Source organism: Lutra lutra, chromosome 9, assembly GCF_902655055.1.
Source record: "Lutra lutra chromosome 9, mLutLut1.2, whole genome shotgun sequence".
NCBI classification, from domain to species: domain Eukaryota; kingdom Metazoa; phylum Chordata; class Mammalia; order Carnivora; family Mustelidae; genus Lutra; species Lutra lutra.
In genome coordinates, this window is record NC_062286.1 from 98,952,337 (window position 1) to 98,972,899 (window position 20,563).

Below are 20,563 nucleotides of genomic sequence, written 5' to 3' on the forward strand. Positions count from 1 at the left end.
AGGGATGTGGGTGGGGGATGGGTTAGATGGGTGATGGGTATTAAGAAGGGCATTTGTTGTGATGAGCACTGGGTGTTGTATATAAGTGAGGAATCACTGAATTCTATTCCTGAAACCAATATTGCATTTTTGTTAACTAAAATTAAAATTAAAAAGAAAAAGAAAAAGCAGTTCTAGGAAGTAAATGTATAGCAATAAATGCCTAAATCAAGAAAAAAAATCTAAAATAAATCTACAACTAAATTTACATTTCAAGGAACTTGGAAAATGAGATGAAATTAAGCCCAAAGTTAGCAGAAAGTAGGAAATACAAAGATTGGAGCAGAAATAAATGAAATGGAAAAACAGTACAAAATTTCAATGAAACTAAGACTTAATTTTTATAAAAATAAACAAATTGACAAACCTTTACCTAGACTAAGAAAAAAGAGAGAAGATTCAAAATCAGAAATGAAAGAGAAGACACTGCAACTGGTAATACAGAAATATAAAGGATCATAAGAGACTACTATGAACAAATGTATGGCAACAAATTGAACAACCTAAAATAAATGGATCAATTCCTAGAAAAATACAACCTACCTAGACAGAAACATGAAGAAATAGAGAATCTGAACAGACGAATAATAAGTAAAGAGATTGAATCAGCAATCAAAAACCTCCTGCCAAAGAAAAGCCCCAGACCAGATGGTTTCACTGGTAAATTCTACCAAATATTTAAAGAAGAATTGACACCAATACTTCTCAAACTTTCCTAAAAAACTGAATATTTTATGAGGCCAGCATTACTCTGATACCAAAGCCAGATAAGGATATTACAAGAAAACTATAGACCAATATCCTTGACAAATACAGACACAAAATTCTCAATAAAATACTAGCAAAGTGAATTCAACAGCACATTAAAAGGATCATACAGCATGATCAAGCAGGATTTATCCCTGTGATGCAAGGATGGTTCAATATACACAAATCAATAAAAATGATACGTTAATAAAAAAAATAAAAATCATATCATCATCTCAAAAGATGCAGAGAAAGCATTTGACAATGTCACATCCCTTCATGAGAAGAATGCTCAATAAATACAGTAGAAAAATATTTTACTTGAATAAGGGCATTTATGACAAGCCTATAGCACATCATACTCAACAGTGAATGGTTGAAAGATTTCCTTCGAAGATCAGCAAAAGGACAAAGGTGCCTACTCTCACCCCTCCTATTCAACATAGGACTGTAAGTCTTAGCCAGAGAAATCAGTCAAGAAAAAGAAAAAAAATCTTCAGAAAGGAAGCAGTAAAGTAGTAGTAAGTAAAGTAGTAGAACTGTCTTTGTTTGGAAAATGATATACAATCTTATATACAGAAAATCTTAAGAACTCCATCAAAAAACTGTTAGAACTGATAAATGAATTCAGTAAAGTGGCACAATATGAAACCAATGCACAGAAATCAATTGCATTTCTATACATTAACAATGAAATACCTGAAAAAGAAATAAAGAAAACAATCCTATTCACGATAGTATTAAAAACAATTAGATTAGAAGAATTAACATTGTTAAAATGTTCATATTACCTAAAGCCATCTCTAGATTCACTACAATCCCTATCAAAATGCCAATGGCATTTTTCACAGAAATAGAACAAACTATCCTAAAATTTGTATAGAACCCTAGAAAGAACAAAACTGGAGGGACACCTGGGTGGCTCAGTCAGTTAAGTGACCAACCCTTGATTTCGCCTCAGGTCTTGAACTCCAGATCATGAGATCCAGCCCCATGTTGTCTCCACACGTAGCACTGAGTCTGCTTCAGATTCTCTCTCCCACTCCATGCTCTTTCCACCTGCGTGTGCTCTCTGTCTCTCTCAAATAAATAAATAAATAGATCTTCAAAAATGAAAATAAATAAATCTTTAAAAAAAAAAGAAAGCTGGAGGCATCACACTTAATGATTTCAAATCATATTACAAGGTTATAATAATCAAAACAGTACATTACTAAGATAAAAGCAGACACAGAAACCAGTGGAACAGAATCGGGAGCCCAGAAATAAACAACCATATATAAGCAACTATTATTTAACAAGGGAGCCAAGAATACTCAATGGGGAAATGACCCTCTCTTCAATAAACGGTATTGGGAAAACTGATATCCACATGCAGAAGACTGAAATTGGACTCCATCTCACACCACTCACAAAAATTAACTCAAATGGATTAAAGACTTAAACATAAGACCTGAAACTGTATGACTCCTGGAAGATGTGGGGAAGAAGCTCCTTGATATTGTTCTTGGCAACAATTTTTTTGATCTGACACCAAAACTACACTAAGCAACAAAAGCAAAAATTAGTAAGATGACACCAAACTAAAAAGTTTCTGCACAGCAAGAGGAAAAATCAACACAATGAAAAGGCAATCTGCACAGTGAGAGAAAGTATTTGTAAACCATATGCTGGAATATTAGATGGGGGTTGATAACCAAAATGCATAAACTTCCCTACAACTCAATAGGGGAAAAAAGATCCAATTTAAAAATGGACAGAGATTCTGAATAGATCTTTTTTTTCCAAAGAATACATACAAATGATCAACAGGTACATTAAAAGATGCTCAACTTCACTAACCATGAGGAGATGAAAATCAATACCACAATGAGATATTTCTTTATATCTACTAGAATGGTTACCATCACAAAGACAAGAGATAACAAGCATTGGCAAGATTGTGGAGAAAAAGCACTCATGGGGCCCATGGCTGACTCAGTTGGTAGGGCATACAATTCTTAATCTCAGGGGTTGTGAGTTCAAGCCCCATGTTGTGTGTAGAGATTACTTAAACACAAAATCTTTAAAAAAAAAAAAAGAAGAAGAAGAAGTAACCCTCATGCATTGTTCATAGGGATGTAATTTGCTACAGCCAGTATGGAAAACAGTATGGAGGTTTCCCAAAATATTAAAGATAGAACTGCCATATAACCTAGCAATACTACTTTTAGTTGTATATCCAAAACAAAAACAGGATCTCAAACAGATATTTGCACTCCCGTTTTCATGGTAGCATTACTCACATACGGAAAGATATGGAAACAACTAAGTGTCTTTCAACAGATGAATTAAAGGATATGCATACAATGGAATATTATTCAGCCACGAGTAAAGAAGGAAATCCTGCCATTTGCAACAACATGGATGGTCTGTGATGGCATTATGCTAAACTTAAGTCACAGAAGGGCAAATACTATATGATATCACTTATATGTGGAATCTAAAAAAGAACACATAGAAACAGTAAAATTATAGTTATGAGGGATTGGGAGGTGAGTGAAAGGGGTAGGGGGTGTTGGTCAAAGGGCGCAAACTTCCAGTTGTAAGATGAATAAGTTCTGGGGATCTAATGTACAGCATGGTGATTTTATTTTATTTTTTTTTTAAAGATTTTATTTTATTTATTTGAGAGAGAGACAGTGAGAGAGAGCATGAGCGAGGAGAAGGTCAGAGAGAGAGGCGGACTCCCCGCGGAGCCGGGAGCCCGATGCGGGACTCGATCCCGGGACTCCAGGATCATGACCTGAGCCGAAGGCAGTCGTCCAACCAACTGAGCCACCCAGGCGTCCCCAGCATGGTGATTTTAGTTAACAATATTGAATTAGATATTTGAAAGTTGCTAAAATAATGGATCTTTTTTTTTAAATTAATTTTTTATTTTTTCAGCATAACAGTATTCATTATTTTTGCACCACACCCAGTGCTCCATGCAATCCGTGCCCTCTACCATACCCACCACCTGGTGCCCCCAACCTCCCACCCCCCACCCCTTCAAAATTCTCAGATCGTTTTTCAGAGTCCATAGTCTCTCATGGTTCACCTCCCCTTCCAATTTCCCTCAACTCCCTTCTCCTCTCCATCTCCCCTTGTCCTCCATGCTATTTGTTATGCTCCACAAATCAGTGAAACCATATGATAATTGACTCTCTCTGCTTGACTTTAAAATAATGGATCTTAAACATTCTCACCACAAAAAGGTACTGGTAATTATGTGATGCAATGGAGGTGTTAGCTAATGCTATAGTGTGATCATTTTACAATATATAAATGTATCAAATCAACATGGTGTACACCTTAAACTTACATAATCGTGTATGTCAATTACATCTCAATAAAGCTGGGACAAATAAATAAAAGCCTTCTCTAAAAAAAAAAAGGCCTGACTAAACTGGACTGTCCCTTTTGGTCATTAAAAGGCCTGACTGGGGTCTGCATGAGTCATTACTTCTCAGTAGTTTTGTCTCATCATGTAAAGACATGGTCTTCAAAATGTTGCTGCTGGGCCCAATTATTCTTTGACTTTTCATTTTTTCATTAGCCTGAAGGTAGAGGTCAAATGAAAACATACGGAAGTCCTTAAAGGAGAATGCAAAAACCTAAATATGAAAAATAAAACCCTTTCAATAGTGAAGAAACAAATATTATGGATAGGACCTCAGAATCTAATATTTAGGGCCGGTTCTCACCTTAAGAAACTAATGACTTTATCTCTCTAAGGTCATCCTGTCCTTCACCAGATACGTTTTTGTTTTCCAGCATGTAGATAACTGTTTCACCACTTGGACTGCACACTGGGACCATATGGGGAGTGTTTTAGAAATGCTGATTATTTCTCACTGTGAACAACTGATCTACTTGGTCTAAGTACATCCCAGCATCAGGACTTTTAATTGAGATATAATTCACCTACCATAAAAATAAACCTTTAAAAATACAATTCAGTAGCTTTAATATATTCACAAAGATAGATACCTTCAACCACTAATTCCAAAAAGTTTTGTCCCCTGCCCTCCCCATAAAAACCCCATACCCTTTATTAATTATTCCCCATCCAACTCTTTCTCCAGCCACTGATCCTGTTTTCTGTTTCTATGGACTTGTTCTTCCTAGGCTTTCATATAAATAGAATCATACAATACATGGTCTTTGAAGTCTGGATGCTTTCACCTGGAATAATGTTTTCAAGGTTCAAACATGTTGTAGCATGCATAGTCCTTCATTCCCTTTTATCTCTTAATAATATTCCATTGTGTGGCTATACCGCCTTTATGTTTATTCATTCATCAACAGATGGACATTTGGGTCATTTCCACTTTTTGGCTATTATGAATAATGCTGCTATGAATGTTTGTGTACATGTCTTTGGTGGACTTGTATTTTTAATTTAGGAGTGGAACTGCTGGGTTAAATGGTAATTTTATGTGATGCACTTTTATGTGTTCCACTTTTTGAGAAAATGCCAGATTGTTTTCTAAAGTGGCTGTGCCATATTATAATTCCACCCGTCAGTCTATGAAGGTTCCTTCCACTTTCTCCACATCCTCACCAACACTTGTTATTGTCCCTCTCTTTTATTACAACCATCCTAGCAAGTGTAAAGTGGTATCTCATTGTGGTGTTGGTTTGTATTTTCCCGATGACTAATGGTGTTGAGCACCATTTCATGAGCTTATTGGCTATTTGTATATCTTTTTTGGAGAAATGTCTATTCAAATCCTTTGTCCACATTTCATTTAGATCATTTTTCTCTTTATTACTATATGAGTTCATTATACATTCTGGATACAAGTTTGTTGGCATGGGGATAGTCTAAAAGTCTCCCAGGTGGTTCTCATACAAACTGAGCTTGGGAACCGCTGATGTAGAACCAAGCCTCAAACAGATCATGTTATCAGAATAAAAGAACTTTTGATTCAAAGTTTCCCAAGAAAAGTAATATTCTTTGAATAGCTCTTACAGTTTTCTCAAATAGAGAAATCAGCGTATGAAGAATCCCTGAATGATCATCCTAGAAGTAAAACTGCTGAATTCCACCTTTAAATACTTTTCAATAAACTGGCACAAAGCAAAGGTCAAATATCCACTTGAAAAACAAAAACAAAAACAAACTAATTTGTGGTCATCTTTGCCTGAACCTTGGGATTCTATGAAGTATTCAGGTATAGGGCTGGGTCCCCAAGGGTTCTATCCATGTTTGTTGATTATTATGATATGCAAAAGGCAACACAAAAATTCATTCAAAATAAGATTATTTTGCTATCAAAACAGTCTTCAGTCCAAGCTTATATAAACCTCTTTTAAAGGCCTTTACAGAAGCTGCCTCTATATTTCTCATGTGATGCAAAGAGAACATCTTCACTCACATTTCAATTGCTTTCTTTTCTTGATTACTAAAATCATCAACAAAAGGCTGCCCTTGTGAGAGCCCTGTATAAAAGTCAACAAGGAGTCATTTGGAGGAGAGCTTCAATCCTTTAAAACTGAGTGCACAAATGTGGTTCCTGAACTAGCAGCATCAATATCACCCAGGAATTAGTGAAAAATGCACATTCTCAGGCCTATCCCAGACTTACAAGATCACACGGAGGGTGGGTCCCAGGAATCTGTGTTCTAATCACCCCAAGAAGTCATTTCAACACATGCTCAAGTTTGAGTACTTACTTCTTTAAAATCTTTTCCTTGCATTTCTTATATACACATAAAGCAGATGCCATGGGTCATGGCCCTATCCTTCCTAAAGATGAACAGTCACCACACATTCCCTAATTACCCTAAGGCACTAAGTCTCAATTTTTTTTCCAATCAGACAATTTCTCCATACCACTGAGCAGACGCTGTGAATATCCCTAGGGCAGCATTTTCAACCCTTAAGAATGCCCAAAGCTTCAGACGGAGCAGGGAATGAGGTAGAATGCCTTCACGGTATTTTTCAGGAAGGCCTATTTCAGCACATTCCAACTGACACAAAGGGCTAAAGATACCTCTGCACACTGATATTTAGGTATCAGAACTGGGATCGAATCCTCATTATCAAATCTTGTGGGCACAGATGCAGAGAAGGAAGCCACAGCTAGTTAAAATTCTGTAATGGAAGAGTGTCCCTCCGTGAATGCTCTGGGGGCAGGGCAAGGATGTCTCAAGAGTTGCAGAGTTGCCCACAGTGGCTGTCCATGGGGCCAGGTCAGCCTGCTTGCTGCTTTAACCTGAGAAACAGTAAAGCTAGCTATCTTGCCAGCTCTCACCTGGGTCTCTTCTCCCCTCCTCCCTTGGATGTAGGTAGACCCCAGGGTCTACAGCTGTCAAACCAGAGAGGGCGGGTTCCATCTTTCTTTACTGCCATCCCTACCTCCCATCTCAGTAAAGCCTTCTGGGATGGATGCTGTGGAATTAGGACCCATGTGAAGCATGTTCTGAAACAGTGGTCACAACCACCATGCTCGCAAAGGCCACACTGATATAAAGTGGGAAAGGTGGCTGCCCCTTCGGGGGCAGGAGGGTTGCGAACCCCCAGGGCACACGGGGAATGATGATGGGCTCCAGGGCAGCTACCTGCACTGTCTACAGCGGCAGATGCTCCAAAGTGTCAACTCACTGGGGTCCAACAGCAGGCCTTCCAATTTTTCCAGAGAAGCTAGAAGTTCTAATTGTTACATATTGTTGTAACAATATTGTTACTAATTGTTACTTTCCTAATTTTGAAATGCTGGCCACTCATACAACGAAATTTAATCATCTACACCCTAAATCAAATCAAGAGAAAATGATAGACAAATCCAAATTGAGAGACACTGCACAAAATGACAGACCTGCACTCTTCAAAACTGTCATTGTCCTGAAAAACAAAGACAAACTGGGGAGTTGTTCGGATTACAGGAGACTGAAGACACAGGGCACCTGAGTGCAGCAGATGATGAGGAATCACTTCTGCTAAAAAGGACTGTGAATACAATCGGAGTAAGGTCTGTAGTTAGAATAATGGGGTGCTCCACCTGAACGTGGTACCACAGTTGCGTCAGACGACATTCTTGTTTTTAGGAAATACACACTGAAGTATTTAGTGGTGAAGGGGGCGTAGCATCCACAGCTCATTCTTTTTTTTTTTTTTTTTTTAAGATTTTATTTATTTATTTGACAGAGAGAGATCACAAGTAGGCAGAGAGAGAGAGAGAGAGAGGAGGAAGCAGGCTCCCTGCTGAGCAGAGAGACCGATGCGGGACTCGATCCCAGGACTCTGGGATCATGACCTGAGCCAAAGGCAGAGGCCTAACCCCACTGAGCCACCCAGGCACCCCACAACTCATTCTTGAATGGTTCAGAAAAAAATATAATAGTTCTAAAAAAAAAAAAATATATATATATATATATATTACAGTGTACATACATTTATGTTACCAGGTAACATAAGTAATATAAATATATATTATTATATATAAAAACAGACAAATATATAGAGAGAAAAAGCAAGCAAAAAGAATGAATGATAAAGCAAATGTGTTCAAATGTTACCATTTTGAGAATTTGGGTGCCTAGAAGTTTTCTTCCTTTTTTTTGGTCTTTCTTTTTTTTATTAACATATAATGTATTATTTGCTTCATGGGTACAGGTCTGTGATTCATCAGTCTTACACAATTCACAGCACTCACAATAACACCTACCCTCTCTAATGTCCATCACCCAGCCACCCTTAGAGTAGAGGAGCCTACCTCCTCTACTCTAAGAACCCTCAATTTGTTTCCTGAGATTAAAAGTCTCATGGTTTGTCTCTAGAAGTTCTCTATAAGTGTGAAATTTTGGTAAAACAAAAAAAGAATTATTTTCTAAGTCAGACAAAATCCATGTGCCAGCAGGATGCTGGTCTGTGATCTCTGGGATCTTGGGGGTCTCAGAAATCCCCCCAGGTGCCCTCAAGAATCTCTCCCTTTCACCCCAACTTCCATCCCTACCTTCAGGGGCAGGACACAGAGTCCACAGCAGCCTAGTCTTTGGAAGCATCTCACAAAAACCTACAAACCTAAAGCCAGGTCACATGGGGAAGGAAGGTGATGTCGCCGCTCTGAAGGGGGCCCGGCAAGCCACCTGGAAGGGCTTCAGGAAGCAGGGAGGGGATGGCAGCTCTGGGGGAGCTGAGCAAAAACCATGAGAAGTGTTGCTTGTTCTTTCATTTCCCTCACTAAGTGCATCCCCAGGCGGATTAGTCACCAACCTCACACACGATGGCATGATTCTCTTCATCTTGGGCCTCTATCAGTTCAGCCAGGAAATACTCGCCGTAAGTTTCCTTAAGAAGCATGTCATGGCGCAGAAAGATCGGCATGAGGTCATCATGATCTTCTACCCTGTTTAATGCGAAGGCTTCATTAAGTTGGGTGTTCATTCCTTCAGTGGAGCACCTACTATGTGCCAGAGCCCATTCTAAATTCCAGGGACACAGCAACACACTCATGACATGAAGTTGCCCTCAAATAGGAGAAACAGAATGACATTATGACATCCCTTCAAACATTTCAAATAGGGGTAAGAGCTCTGGGATGGAGTGATAGGGTCAAGTGGTCAGGGAAGACCTCTCTGAGGAAGAACATCTGAGCTGAGATCTGAATGAAGAGAAGGGCAGAGAGCTATGTCAAGAGACCTGGGGGTAGAAAATTCCAGGCAAAGGGAACACATTCACTTATGTGGATATGGAATATAAGGCAGCATTTGTCACGAGACAGGGCAAAAAGCTGGGGACAGCATTTCCCAATTGTGTTTCAAGGAACACTACTTCCATGACCTTGTCCTCAGCATCCTCTTCCTCCCCCAAAAAGAATTCCACTGTCTAAAGACAATTTCTTACTATAGGTGCCTCTGGAGTGACACAGTTATGTATTAAAGACTGAAGTACCAGCATAAAGAATAACCTTATTTATGCATTTACCCAGCACTGGCCCATGGTACCCTTTATTCCTATCAAGGTAGATGGGGAACAGAAACCATCGTGCTCATCAGCTCTTCTGACTCAGAGAAGGTTCCAGCAGCTCCCCTGCCATTTGGCAGGGTCCTGGGGCTGGTTCCTTTATATTCCAGTTGCCCTTTTAAACTGAGGCTTTTTTTCTGTGGGCAGACGAGTCTGCTCATGGTTCCTGGTACTATCTCTGCCCACCTAACTTCACAGCATCCAGGGTGGGGGCTCCCTTCATTCCTGTATCTCTGTCTCTCGTGCCATTCTCTTTATGGTCCCTCTGTTGTTCATTGTGCTGTTCAGAAGCTGTTCAGTCAGTCCTCAGTCCTTCTTCAGGAAGGAATTGGTCTGATATAGCCACTGATTTGGGGTGTCCATGGAGTCGGGTAAGTTCAGGGTCTTCCTACATGGCCATCTTGAACAGAAGTCTACCCTTTATTCCTTGAGACATCTCTCCATTTCCCATAAAGGGGAAATGCTGGCTCAAAAATAATGAAGTTTTGCTCACCATCTTGGAGATATTCACATCAAATTTCCATTGTCATGATTCTGTACCAGTATGCAGAACAACCAGTGTGGGAGGAGAGAGGGAACCAAGAACCAGGCTTATGGTAGCGTGGTAATGCTGGCCTTTGGACTCCAATAAACTCTTTTCTTCCTTTTGGTATACTCTTACTTATATTTATATTTAGTACACTCTTGGTTATATCTATTTTACCTGTCTAGGATGTTCTTATACTTAATTTCTGGTACATCTCTTATTAAAATGTTCTACCTTGGGGAGCCTGGGTGGCTCAGTGGGTTAAAGCCTCTGCCTTCAGCTCAGGTCATGATCCCAGAGTCCTGGGATTGAGCCCCACATCTGGCTCTTTGCTCTGCAGGGAGCCTGCTTCCTCCTCCTCTCTCTCTCTCTCTGCCTGCCTCTCTGCCTACTTGTGATCTCTGTCAAATAAATAAATAAAATCTTTTAAAAAAATGTTCTACCTTTTGTTTCCCTGTAATATATCTGATCTGGCTACTAACTTCTATCTCTTCTTACCTTTACTTCCTTACCATGCCATCTTTATCACCCTATTTGATCTTCTTTTTCTTTTTAAGATTTTATTTACTTGAGAGAGACAGAGAGAGTATAAGTAAGGGGAAAGGCAGAAGGACGGGGGAAGGGGCAGAGGGAGAGGGAGAAGCAGGCTTCCTTCTGAGCAGGGAGCCCAACATGGGGCTTGATCCCAGGACCTGGAGATCATGACCTAAGCTGAAGGCAGATGCTTAACCATCTGAGCCCGGGTGGCTCACCAGCTGTGTCTTTAGGATGGACAGGACTATATCTGACACCATAGCCATTTCACAAGCTATTTCAGCATCACACTAATTTTTTAAAGTAGTCTTTGCCTACCTGCCCATCTATGTTTGTGGAAACACAATCTCTGTGAGATCTCCCAGCAGCCACCTGTGGCTGGGTATACCAAAGACCCACAATAAATGCACTGAAGGCTCACAGTTCTCTTTTGAAAAGATTGGAGAATAAATGATACTGTGTAGTGGCCAAAGTCTGGGCTGAAAGCCAGAATGCCTATGTCCGGATTTCATAACTGTGACCTTGGGCAAATCACTTAACGTCTCTGTGCCAGAGTTTTCTCATCTGTCATAAAGACAATAAATTAAATGGTGAGATAATAATGCATGATGTGCTACTCTTATTAATATTACTACTACTTAGGAAGGAAGGGTCAAAAGAACAACCAAAGAACATTTATAATCAATGCATGGAATGGGAGAGGTTATCACCATAAATGCTTGACTCATTGTGCTGGTTGCCCACTGGCCACTGTAGATATAAACTCTCCCATTCTGTCCAATATCACTAGTCTGTTTAAAACTCTACTTTCCTGAGGGAGGAGCAAAATGGCAGAGGAGAAGGAGACCTAAATATCATCAGGTCCCTGGAGTTCAGCTAGATAATCATCAAACCATTCTGAACATCTACAAACTGAACAGAAGATTGAAGAGAAGAACAGCAATTCTAGGAACAGAAAAGCAACTGCATTCTGGAAGGTAGGATCTGCGGAGAAGTGAATCCAAGGTGACACACGGGAAGAGAGACTACGGGGGGGGGGGCAGCTTCCAGCAAGCAGTACAGCAGCAAGCACAAAGTCAGAACTTTCAAAAGTCTGCTCCACTGAGGGACACTGCTCCAGAGGCTAAGTGGGGGGTGGAGCCCTCACAGGGACACGGTGGTCTCAGGACCTATGGGGTCACAGAAAGCCCAGTATCTGAGGGCAGCAGAGCTGCCAGATATCAGAGTGGGGAAGCCAGCTGCAGAGATGGAGCCAAGGAAGGGCTCTCAGCTCGGGGTTACCTTTACAGTCATATTCTTACAGTCATTACAGTTATCTTTATAGTCATATTCCATCCCTACCATGATCCAAGGCACAGTCCAGTCATTGCTCTTTGAGCGGGGACCCCACAAGTGGCAGATCTGGGAAGACTCTCATTCCTCCTCCAGAAGGAGTGGTGTGGGAGCACATGGCAGGAATCTGCTGGGTTTGGCGACTGCAAACGGGGCCGTGCACCAGAGATAGAAACACTCAGTCACAGGCCGGGTGAGCTTAGAGTGTGGCTGGAGATCAGGGAGATGGGAGTGATTGACTGCATCTCTATGAGGGCGCACTGAGGAGTGAGGCCCTGAGCCCTCAGCTACTATGGGCTGGAGACTAGGAGGCTGCCATTTTCACTCTCTTCCTTCAAAGCTCTAAGGAAAGCATTCAGGGAACAAAAGCTCCGAGAGTGAACCCCAGCAGATCGCTTAAACTGGCCCCTAGTAACAGTGGTGCAATTCCGCCTCTGCAAAGACATTTGAGAATCACTGCAACAGGCCCCTCCCCCAGAAGATCAGCAAGATCACCCAGCCAAGATCACGTTCACCAATCAATAAGAACTGCAGAACTCCAGAGCTAGGGGAAAGCAACACATAGAATTCATGGCTTTTTTTTTTTCCTGTGATTCTTTAGTCTTTCAAAGTTAAATTTTTTTAAATTTTATTTTGTCTTATTCTATTTTTAAAAAATTTTTTTCTATTTTAATGTTTTTAAACTATTTTATCTTATCAATACCTTTTTAAAAATCTTTTTATATTTTCATTGTTATAGTTACATTCTATCCCTTCATTGTATTTAACCTTATTTTTTTATACATATAGGTTTTTCTTTCTTTAAAATTTTGGGATACAGTTTTTTCTCACAGATCAAAATATACCCTAAATCTAGTGCATGGCTTTGTTCTAGTCTCCAGCCTGATCACATTCTTTCCTCTTTTTTTTCCCTTTTTTCAACCAACTTCTTATCAATTCTTTTATAATCTTTTTTAATTTTCATCTTACCGTCATATTCCATCTATTGTGTTTACCCTTATTTTTGTATATATATAAATTTTTCTTTCTTTAAAATTTTGGGAGGCAGTTTCTTCTAACAGACCAAAATACACCCAAAATCAAGTGTGGGGCTCTGTTCTATTCACCAGTCCAATAATATGTGTGTGTGTGTGTGTGTGTGTGTGTGTGTGTGTGTGTGGTGTTTTTCCTCCTTTCTTCTCCCCTTAGTTTCAGGTCTCTTCTGATTTGGTTAGTGTATATTTGGGAGGGGGTCATTGCTACCCTTTTAGTATTTTGTTCTCTCATTCATCTATTCTTATCTGGATAAAATGACAAAGAGCAAAAACTCACCTCAAAAAAAAAAAAAAAAAAAGAACAAGAGGCAGTACCAATGGCTAGGGACCTAATCAATACGGACATTGGTAAGGTGTCAGAACTAGAGTTCAGAATGATGATCATCAAGGTGCTAGCTGGGCTAAAGAAAAGCATGGAAGATACAAGAGACTCCCTTTCTGGAGAAATAAAATCCCTTTCTGGAGAAATAAAATAACTAAAATCAAACCAAGTTGAAATTAAAAAAGTTATTAATGAGGTGCAATAAAAAATGGAGGCTCTTACTGCTAAGATATATGAGGCAGAAGAGAGAATTACTGATATAGAAGACCAAATGGTGGAGAATAAAGAAGCTGAGAAAAAGAGAGATGAACAACTACTGGACTACGAGGGGAGAATTGAGAGATAAGTGATACGATAAGATGAAACAGTATTAGATAATTGGGATCCCAGAAGAAGAAGGAAAAAGAGAGAGAGGGGCAGAAGGTATATTGGAGCAAATTACAGCAAAGAATTTCCCTAATTTGACAAAGGGAACAAGCATCAAAATCCAGGAGGCCCAGAGAACTCTTCTCAAAATCAATAAAAATAGGTCCATACCCCATCAACTAATAGTAAAATTTACAAGTCTCAGTGACAAAGAGAAAATCCTGAAAGCAGCCTGGGACAAGAGGTCTGTAACATACAATGGTAGAAATATTAGATTGGCAGCAGACTTATCCACAGAGACCTGGCAGGCCAGAAAAGACTGGCATAATATATTCAGAGCACTAAATGAGAAAAATGTGCAGTCAAGAATACTATATCCAGCAATTGCACTACAGGGTATTTACTCTAAAGATACAAACGTAGTGATCTGAAGGGGCACGTGCACCCGAATGTTTATAGCAGCAATGTCCACAATAGCCAAACTATGGAAAGAACCTAGATGTCTATCAACAGATGAATGGATAAAGAAGATGTGGTATATATATACAATAGAATACTATGCAACCATCAGAAAAGGAAATCTTGCCATTTGCAATGACGAGGATGGAACTAGAGGGTATTATGCTAAGCAAAATAAGTCAATCAAAGAAAGACAGTTATCATAGGATCTCTCTGATATGAGGTATTTGAGAGGCACGGCGTGGGGTCATGGGGGTAGGGATGGGAAAAATGAAACAAGATGGGACCAGGGAAGGAGACAAAGCACAAGACTCTTAATCTCAGGAAACAAACTGAGGGTTGCTGGGGGGTCAAGAGGAGGGATAAGGTGGCTGGGCTATGGACATTGGGGAGGGTATGTGCTATGGAGAGTTCTGTGAATTGTGTAAGACTGATGAACAGATCTGTACCCCTGAAGCAAATAATATATATGTTAATAAAAAACAAAACAAAACAAAAACTCTACTTTCTTGATTATGTAGAATGGTATTATTTCTTTAAACATTTGGTAAAATTCTTTTTTTTTTTTTAAGATTTTATTTATTTGACAGAGAGAGAGAGCAGGCACAAGCAGGGAGAGCAAGAGATGGAGAAGCAGGCTCCCCACCAAGCAGGGAGCCTGATGTGGGACTCAGTCCCAGGATTCTGGAATCATGACCTGAGCTGAAGGCAAACACTTAACCAACTAAGCCACCCAGGTGTCCCTTTAAACATTTGGTAAAATTCTGCAGTGAAAGCATCGAGGCCTGGAGACTTTTTTTCCAGAGGTTCTTAAACCATAAATTTAATTTCTTTAATAATATTAAGATAATATATATTACTTCTTGATTGGAAAAAAAAAAAAAAAAAAAACCTTTGCTTTCCTTACCTCATTCCCTCACTAAAAAACTTTGGCTACCCCCTGCTGTTTCTGAGATGAGCCTAGAACCATCTCATTTTTAAAGCCTCTTTCATTATGAACCAACAATAACACAAGTTGATCTACTCATTGTCCCTAGAAGGGAACCTCAACATTTTCCCTCCTTCTGCCTCTGTCCCTAATCCAGCACTGTGAGTCCCTCAGTTATTCCAAATCCCAGCATCCTTCAAGGCTTAGTCCCCCACCCCACCCCCCACCAACACACACACACACACACCCTCCAGTGGTTCATCTTCCCAGACTCCTTTCCCAGGAACCTAATGACAGGGTCAAAACTGGATATCTATTGTTCATTTTTGTGTTAATGTCAAAGCAGGGCATGTTCCCAAACAAGGAATATGCTCTTTGGGGACAGAGATGGAGAGTCCTGTTCTTCTCTGTAACAAAGGTTAACCAAGACACTCTGAATCCACTTCTTGACTAGACTTCAACCTTGGTCTATAAAGACTTGAACAAACACCCACATAGCTTTTCTGAGCTCAATGCCACAATGACCCCAGCCCCTCTGAAAGTGCTTTCCTGAGAAAGCAAGGCTGCCAAAACAACTTCCTACTTGTTCCAGCCCACACCTGAGGGTGGGTCCCTTGTCTCCCAGTCTCTGTGGGAGGGCAGGAGCCTAACTTCAATGAGCTCCAGCTAGCAAACTCAGATGGCTTTTACGAGGAATGAGCACACTTCCTATGTCTTGTAATTTTTCATTCCCTGACTACTGAGACTCTCCTTGCCCCCTCCCAGTATCCTCATTTTCTCTTTAAAAGGCCGTCACCTGTGTACAAACCAAAGTTGAGTTCAGTTGACACTGCACGTGTTTCCCTATTATAATAGTTATTACTGATTAAAATCTGTCCTTACCACTTTAACCAGTCTGGCTTTGTCGACCTTTGACATCTGCATCCCCTGTAGGCCTCATGGGAGCAACTGTAGCAGCCAACATGGGCAGGGCCCTCCCCATCACCAGGATATATGGGGACCCGACAGGCACTGATGGCACTGTGGGGTACCATTGTGAAGTCCGGTTTTCTAGGTGAGGGATGTGTGGCCTGAGGGGAGACCACAGCCCTGTACTGATAGGGAAACCTGCCTAGCACTTCAGCGTTAAGCCTTTGTTTCTCCTCTACTAAACAGGTAGGGACAAGGACAGCAGGGAGGGTACAAGGTACAAGGTACAAGGGACTCCCTGCAGGCAGTAAGCCCTCAGCAGCATATGCTCTGGGGAGACTTCACATTCCCCTGCCACATCCCACATCACCCAGAAACCCCACCGACTGGCTCTCCCCAACCCACGCTGCCCCAGCACTCAGGACCTCTGCTCAAAGAACCTGGAACACCCACTGCATTTCAGAACCCACTTCCCCACTTACACTGCCAAAAGGGTGCTGAGGGCTTTTCTCCTTTACAGAGGAGGGCTTTTCTCTATAAAGAGCCCTGAATGATACTTGTTTGGAAAGAAAAAAAAAAAAAGATTCTAAAAGAGAATAGCCAATAAATCCATTTTCAAACACTTTGCCAAGAACAAAACTCCACATTGATATTAATAGAGATAATTGTTGTAAATAATGGGAAAATAATTCAATATCCTAATCCTTTTAAGTGAATTTAGACACCTATCATATAGAAAACTCTAAAATCAACTGTGTACCATGAGCTTTGGTCTACATACGATGGATATGAAAATAATACTTAATGGATATAAAAGTCCGAAATAAAGGCTCAAAGAGACCCAAGGCCATCCGTACACCTAATCATGAGCCCTCTGCAGCCTATAACAGTTATTCATATTCATGCCTCAGTACTAATTCTTCTGGGAAAAATAGAAAGAAAATACCCAAATTGTGGCATTCTACAGTCTCTCTCCCTTCAGCTCTTCCCTAAAATGGATAAAGTGGAACTTGTTCTGCCAAATGCATTCCTTGGGGTAATTGATAATTTATGATCTTGCATCAGCCCCAGTGTTAATGATAAAGTATGACATCAGCCTTGCAGAGTCTCAAATGGCATACGACAAAGTCCAACCCCACAGAAACAAAACACCCCAGCTACAGAAAACAATTCATCGAGGAAAATGCTTCAATTTGAGCACTTTGAGGTGATGAGCACAGCCTGCCTCTGGGACAGGAGAGTGGTGACTCAGTGTGAATTTGTTTGGCACGGTACAGCCACGTGTCCAGCACCTCTGTGACCCACAGTATTTCAGGGCTAATGCCTATGTCAGATTATAATTAATCAATATAACGTACAATGGGAATGATACCATTTTCTGGGTGAAAAGCAACATCATTTTGTATCTTCCACTTGGGAAGTGGCTTGGAAGAAGCAACAATGTGCTTATTAATGTAATCAGTTACAGAATATTTCATTTTACCTTGTTTGGAGGAAACAAAAGGTCCATCCCATAAAGACTGATTGATTGCTCAGGTACCTTAATGTCTATCAGACTCTGACAAATGTGCCAGATGCAAATGGAAGTAGAATGCAAAGCATGAGGAAATCAACAGCCTCTCCAGGACACATCCTTGGGGTGTGGGTGTCCTCTAAACTCAGCAGAAGGGAAGGTGGAGGATGACAGGAACGGAATGGCTCTCCCTTGATTCCTGGGAGGACACGCTCTCATCATTTCCACTATGTCAGTTAGCTGGGCTTTCAAGGAACACCATGATGCCTGGAACCTTCAGAACTTTCCCAGCTGACTGGCATGGTCTCTCAGTGACAGGGAGACCCTCAGATTGTTTCAAAGCGTCAGCATACTGACCACTCTTCTGTATAATTACAATCCTAGAGGAAAGCTACAGGCTAGCTTCCCTCCACAGGTCAGGGGATACATATTGTTTCCTTGCCAGTAAAGAAAGCATTGAGAATTCACAGATTGAAAGTTCACACTTAAGGACTGGAACGACAGCAGCAGCAGGGGTGAGCCACCTTTGCAGTCAGAATATTGGCACGGCCTCTCCTCTCCTGTCTGACGGTATTTTCCACATCCAGAGAGGATTTGCATTTCATTAGCTAGTCTTAAACATGTACTGTTGAAAACGTGATTCTGATGTTACTTGAAATGCCATAAATACTGTATTTTTTCAAGTCCGAGAGTGTGTGTGTGCCTGGGCTATAAGAAATCAGTGAATGAAGGGGGAAAAAAAACTCACAGAGAATCTAATTTAGTGGTAGTCCTAAAGAAAGCAGTGTGTTTGGGTTAAACCAATCTTTTGCCATGAACACTGTTTCAATTTGAGGTAGGAGATCCTAAAGTCAGTCTTTTTCTTCCAGACGCGGAAAACAAAGCACCTGTTTCTTTCCAAGATCTCTTGTGACCTCTAGTGGTCTTCTTTAAGAAAATCAAATCCATCTTTCCTCAACAACATATTCCATTTTAGAATTTGGAGATGGATTTTGGAACCGTTTAATTTCTCCTCCTTGGAAAATGTCATGATTTTTAAAAATGATGGAGGATTTCAAGCCCTAAATGACTTCAAAGCATGTGCAAGGCCAGTGAGAGGCCCCTGCCATTTATACCACCAGGATCTGATCCAAAAGTCCGTCTTGGCACGCTGTCACTCCAGCTGGATTGTTAACCAGATTTTATTGGCTGGGTCACTTACCAAGACTCAAGAAGAGCAACGGTGAAGCTCCTAATTGCGCTATCCCCCCCTCCCTTTTTTTAAAGCTTTAGGATTCTAATAACTTAAGCCTCAGAACGTTTATTTCTATGAAATTGCTCAGAAGTCCAACTTAAGCAAATCCAAAAAAGCAATTGCTTTGAAAGGTGAAAAGTTCATGTTTAAAAACCAACAATCTTACATTTTAAAGCCCTCAATTGTCTTTCATCTATTTTACATAGCAATAATGTTGACACAATCTGGTTAACCTTTATTGCCAGCAGAAAAACAGCAGTCCATTTTAGTTATTTTACAACACTGACTGACAGCACATAACCCTTTCCTGGCGAATCCTTCCCAGGACTCCCCCCACCCCCATGAAAGACTTGAAAAGGGTAGGTTTTCCCCCAGAAAGACTATTCCAACAGTTTCTCAGTCTGAGAACATCTCAAACCCACCGTTGAGTATTAACCAAGCCCACTATAGATTATAAAGTTATGTCCAGAAGGAGTTACACTTTATTTCAAATATTACACAAAATATAGAACAGTAACTATAATAATTACTGTCTAAGTGGAGGGGCTGATTACAGCACAATTTTCCACATGGGTACATCAAAGAACCAGGACTGGGTATTACAGTGTTAATTCCCTGGTTCTGAACATGTTGCTAGGTAAACAGGGCAGGATAATTACATCCCAAACCCTTCTCTGGTCTAGTGTTTTAAGAACTGTGTTCTTCACTGTTAATTATCAGAGCAAGTAACTATTGATGAGACAGATGTCAAAAAATCAATGTGGGGGAAATAAGAGAAAAGCAGCAGCCTAAGAGAATACATGGCCTTGCTCATCTGACCTTCTGAAAAATCTTTTTTCCTGCATCCTTAAGGAAAGGACGTGATCTATGTAAGTGCATTTTCTGGCTACCTGAAATTCTATACCTGCTAGTATCAAAACTTGAATGTGAACATTTTGGACAGAGGCCTTCTTAAAATGTGCCATATTCCTTTACCTTCCAACAAGCAAAACCGTAAATTGTCATAGCATTACCATTCCCTCATGAATTCACTACTGTATGCTAAATTGTCTTTTTATCAATGCCTCTTCCTCCTTACAAAGTACCCACTGTCATCTCTTTGCCATCAGGACTTTATTCCTCTTGGGGCTTGCTACTTGCAGATTTTCTGTGGGCTGGGTAAGCGGGACGGTTCACCCTCAGAGGCTGAAGGAAGAAGATCTCAAGGTCAAGAATCAGGAAGGTTTACTTCAGGCCAGGACAGCCTTGTCCCCTTGAAGTTTGTAGCCCATAACTCTAAAGTTTTCAAGGGCAAAGGAGGAAAGGAAGGAAGGCCTGGGATGGAAAGGAGGAAGGAGAGAAACTAACTCAAAAACATCAGTTTATCATGTGCTTACTAGGAGCCAGCACTGGGCTGGGCACAGTCTATACATTTTCTCAAGCAGCATACATCCCGAAAGCCAAGTGGGGCATCACTGAGTAGATTAGCAAAGATGTCACCTTACTAAAAAGTGAAACAGGTCATTTTTAGATATGCTACCTCTGTACATGTCAGTTTCAGTATAGATTTATATACTATTTTCTATTACAATAATAGAATATATAAAATTATCTGATTCTACAGGATTATCTTTTACAGTAATAGA

At 40.5% G+C, this 20,563-nt stretch overlaps 1 protein-coding gene across 3 annotated transcripts in view; it reads right to left on the minus strand.

Moving 5' to 3' along the window:
• Window positions 1-20,563, minus strand: part of CFAP61 (cilia and flagella associated protein 61) — a 298,721-nt gene that overhangs the window by 252,762 nt on the left and 25,396 nt on the right. For all 3 annotated transcript variants that reach the window (XM_047743846.1, XM_047743844.1, XM_047743845.1), the window contains one exon: window positions 9,032-9,164. In XM_047743846.1, the coding sequence (XP_047599802.1) occupies window positions 9,032-9,164 (133 nt within the window). The remainder of the gene's footprint in view (window positions 1-9,031; window positions 9,165-20,563) is intronic.